Here is a 4414-nt window from a genome sequence, read left to right as displayed (position 1 = left end):
CAGACTATTTCAAAATAAAGTTGCGTAGTGGAATGTACTTGGGGCGGTGGGAGGGGTGCGGGGGGATTGTGTACCAGGGAGGGAGTCTTTCTTTTACTTTTCAAAGAAAGGCATGAACTGGGGGGCGGGGGGAGAGGGCTGGGTGGGTAGAGAAGTGCAGCAATGAATGAATGGAAATCCAAGTTCTCTGTAAATGTTCATTAAAACTATTTTTTAAAAAAGATAACACAATTAAAAGAAATCTCTATAAAAAAAAAAGTCCTACAGCTTACTTTATGAAGTACGGTATTTAAGGGAATAAAAACTAAACAAAAACCTAATTTAGTACCTATATCCAGAGGGACAGAAGTTTTTAGATAGAATAACTATAGCTAGCAAGTCGCCTTAGAAAAACAGCAGAGGAAAGATCCCAAACCTACTCTCTTCCTCCAAAGAACACACCTTTGAATCACAACCCGCTGCTATTGGTAGATTCTGACTCAGTGACCTTTGTTTGGGTTTCTGAAGCTACAAATTTTTACAGAAAGAGACTGCTCATCTTTCTCCCACAGAATAGCTAGTGGAACTGAACTGCTGACCTTTCAGACAAGCACAGTATGAATATACACTATACATCCAAAGCAACAAGGTTAATATACACTAGCCCTAGAGCAGCAAAGTTAAACTGACAAAGCATTTATTTATACCATGTCTTAATGTTTTTCTACCTTTGTTTCACTGTAATTTTTTTCATTGTCACTTCGCCAAGGATTTTTTTTACCATTTTACCCTAATTGGCCCTTGTCCCATTAAATGTTTATAACACAGATATGTCTATCTACGTATACACTATACATACACACAAACATGCATCTCATACATAAAAGGAGTAAAAAAAATTCCCTCCCCTCAAAAAATCACAAACATCACAATAATGCACAATTTAACCAAAGAAAGGTTAATATCAACATATTTATTTTTCATTTTAAAAAATATGACTAAAAAGAAATTATACATATCAGCAGATATATCTGTAGGTTATTTATAAAATAGCTCCATATTCAACTACTCAGCTGTATTAAAATGTCTTTTCTAAAGGCAGGGAATGTTCTCAACTATAACCAGGTTCTTTGCACAGTAGTATAGGACTACAAAAAAACCATGTAATCTCATCAATAGGATAAATTAGGATTGCCATGTGACTTTTACATATTTTTGTCATAATACTAAACATTTTTACTATTGGTCATTAGAAAATATATAAGAAATGGGGGGTTCGCAACAAAGTATTTAGTAGAATGGTGTTGCTAACATTAGAGAATTAATTTCCTTGTAAAAAAAAAATAATCAATACCATGCATGGGGGAAAAAGTACCATGAATGTGCTTGTATTCTTTAATAACATGTAGTCCTAAGTTAGCGTCTTTTGTATATGTTTACAAATGTTCAGACTCTGAGTTTAGATTTTTATGCTGTCAGAGTTGTGAAATATCTTCAAGAGTCCCTTAAATGTGTTGTCATGCCCTCTAGCTCCCCAACATCAATTGCTCTGGGGAATATTCATCATTACCATTTTCCTAAATTACCTAAATTCCTAAATTTCCTAAATTATGGTTTCGTCTTCACTAAGTTCCCCTGGCTGCATGTTTACAGTTTCTAGAGCAGCAGCAGTGTGAACATTCCTATAAATCCCCTGTTGCTTCTTTAACTATTTATGTTTGATTCAAATTTCACTTCCCCTTTTCATGTCTTTACTGTATTTCCATCTTTGTTGACCAATTTTTTGTTATTTTTTTAAAAACATCACAATAATGACAAGGAGACAACACAACCATGTTTTTCTGTGTGTGAACTGAATAATCAATATTGTGATTCAATGTTGTGACCATCGATGACTCATGATGGGCATCCGTTATTAACACAGTGACCTAGGGCCTGAAGTTTTAGTAGTGAAGTCTGTACATTATGCAATTGCTCAGTTAACATGCCACTGTAACTGAAGTTTTAAACACTGTTGTTAGGAAACTGGTATTATTTCAACTGTGATAATAACTGAAGTTTGTACATATTCAGACTATACAAAGACTGCCTGTACTTTATAAACTACTTATTTATACTGACCCAGGCAAGTTTAAAGCTGATTGCTCACTTAAAATTTAAACCAAATAATTTGTTTTAAGCACCCTGAATGCACTTTGCTGTGATTTTCAAATCTGTTACTTGGTATTCAAGTTTGTAGTTTTACTATAGCTTTTAATTACAGAATTTTAAAATAAAGGCCCTTCTTTGAAGGATCTCATATTTGACATCACCTATTATCCTGCATGCTTATTATGAATAATTTCTCCTCCTTCTATTTCAATCTGCTCATACAGCCACTTGCGGTCGCAGCGGCATTCAGCTCCGCATTTGGTAGAACCACAGGCAGGACAAGCATAGAAACACCCTAAGCAGTCTTCATCAAGGCAGTCACAGAGGTCCATCCCACTGAAAATCAGGAGACCCTGGCTGTCATAGACCTTACTCTTTGCCGGTATCACTTGTCTGTGAAAGAAAGCACAATGAGTTACAGATCACAAATTGTAAGTAGGTAATGGAAACTTTCCAAAGGAGTAATACATTTCATATTAGAGGTTAGGACCTGGTGGAATGGTCTATAACTAACCAGACTCAAGGCTACACTCAAAGTGTGAAAAAATAACACCTAACTCTATAAAGGGTTTGAGGCAAATCCAAAGAACTCTTCAAAGTTCACTTAAAAAGCAATTCAACAAGGGAATTAAAAAAAAAGTTACCTAAAATATTTCTGTCAAAACCACTTACTTAAAAGAAAACAAAAAAACTATTAAAGTTGTCTTTTTATTAGCTGTCAATCTCTTTAGTGCTTTGTGAACACCATTTTACTTGCATCTTATCATGCTACAGAATTAGTTTTTAAGTTGCAATTAATCCATTTCTTATTCTTTAATAGATTCTACCTAAATAAATCTTGTCTAAAAATTCTGAAATGACAGAGTAAAAAAACTTATCAGATGGAATTAATTGCACATCTAGAAATGTTGACTGTATTTTAAAGCTATCATATTTTAAAGAAATGTTGACTGTATTTTAAAGCTGTATTAATACCTATCAATCTTTATTTTAGAGATACTAAATTTTAAAAATAATAGTCTAAGAAATTTCATTTCCCCATTCTCCTGACTGTACCACACTGCATTACTAATTTAGCTATGTAAAAACTAAAAAGGAACTTCCTATTTCCATGTAAGTTACTCTGTAACTGTCTTTCAGATCAAGTAGATTATATCATTCTATTTATGTTCCAGAGTCTCATCCTCAAAGCAGTATCTTGTTCATTTCATTGCTACTTTGATACTTTTTAAAAAATTATTATTTAACTGACATTTTAAGAATGGAACTTGGCTTTCCATTCATACATTGTTGCACATTTTCCTCCCTACTCCCCCTCCCAGTGTGCTTTTCTCTTTAAAAAGATTCTTTCATTGTTGCAATTTCCTCCCTCTCCTCTGCTTTTAAAAAGAGCTTAAGGAGATCACTTCATTTTATGAGAAAAAGAGGCCAAATCATCCAGCTTAAAATATCAGCCCCACAATTCAATACTAATGAGAAGTAAAGAGGAGAAGGGGTGAGCTAACAAATACCTTAAATAACACATAGCCTACCTGTCTGAACCAGTTGATGCATTTTTAGTAAGCCTTCTTTTTTCTCTTTTAGCAGTTTCTGGGGCAAATTCCGTTTGTTTTCCTGGGTTTGCAAATTGTAATGACCTCAAAGCTTTAGCAGTTCTTCCCTGAATAAAGGTTAAAATAAAGCAAACATCTTGACATCAGATCATAAAGAAATTAATGTTTAGAAACTATTCATTCAATCTGCATGCTATAATCTTGACCATAAGAAAGAATAACTACAAACCAAATGCAAGCAACATTTTAAAAGCTTCTGGGCCACTTCAAAATTCACTAATTTATTAAGAACTGGTTTTGGGTCTTTGGAATAGAAGAGAGGACAGGCATAGTGGTCATTTTAATGACTGCTGTTAGCATAGGAAAAAGGCATCAAACTGCCTAAACCAAAAACTCCCCAACCTAGTGGTATCTAATTGAAGCTCCTAATACAGGTCCAGAGTCCTTGATGAAGCCATTATTATTATATTTTTAATATATATTTAAAAGCAGAGAAGTCATGTGGTATCTGATCCTGACAAGGAAGAAAAATCTTTATAAAAGGCTCAAGAAAATGATGGTGTCTAAGGGGATAGGCTATTAGAGTGGAAAAATGTTTATGTGACATATTCCACAAAAACAATGGGAAGGAAAGGTGATAGCATTTAAAGTGACTGTAACATCAAGTACCTATAGTACAAATTGCACTGGTCCTGGAGATTTGCTCTCAGGGGAGTAGAAAATGGAAACAC

The 4414-nt window shown here is 34.1% G+C and overlaps 1 protein-coding gene across 1 annotated transcript in view; it reads right to left on the bottom strand.

The window, feature by feature from the left end:
• Positions 1-2293: 2293 nt before the first annotated feature.
• The window catches only part of LOC102873325 (ARL14 effector protein-like), a 4181-nt gene continuing 2060 nt past the window's right edge, over positions 2294-4414 (bottom strand). Inside the window, exons 2-3 of the mRNA XM_006883721.1 lie at positions 3663-3790; positions 2294-2523 (exon numbers count right to left, since the gene is read on the bottom strand). Coding sequence (XP_006883783.1) covers positions 2295-2523; positions 3663-3790 — 357 coding nt within the window. The 3' untranslated portion in view covers position 2294. The remainder of the gene's footprint in view (positions 2524-3662; positions 3791-4414) is intronic.

This window comes from Elephantulus edwardii, unplaced genomic scaffold, assembly GCF_000299155.1.
Source record: "Elephantulus edwardii isolate Elephantulus edwardi_28Jun2011 unplaced genomic scaffold, EleEdw1.0 scaffold00029, whole genome shotgun sequence".
Lineage (NCBI taxonomy): Eukaryota > Metazoa > Chordata > Mammalia > Macroscelidea > Macroscelididae > Elephantulus > Elephantulus edwardii.
The sequence above is the reverse complement of the archived record's forward strand: the minus strand, read 5'-3'. Positions and strand labels throughout refer to the sequence as shown.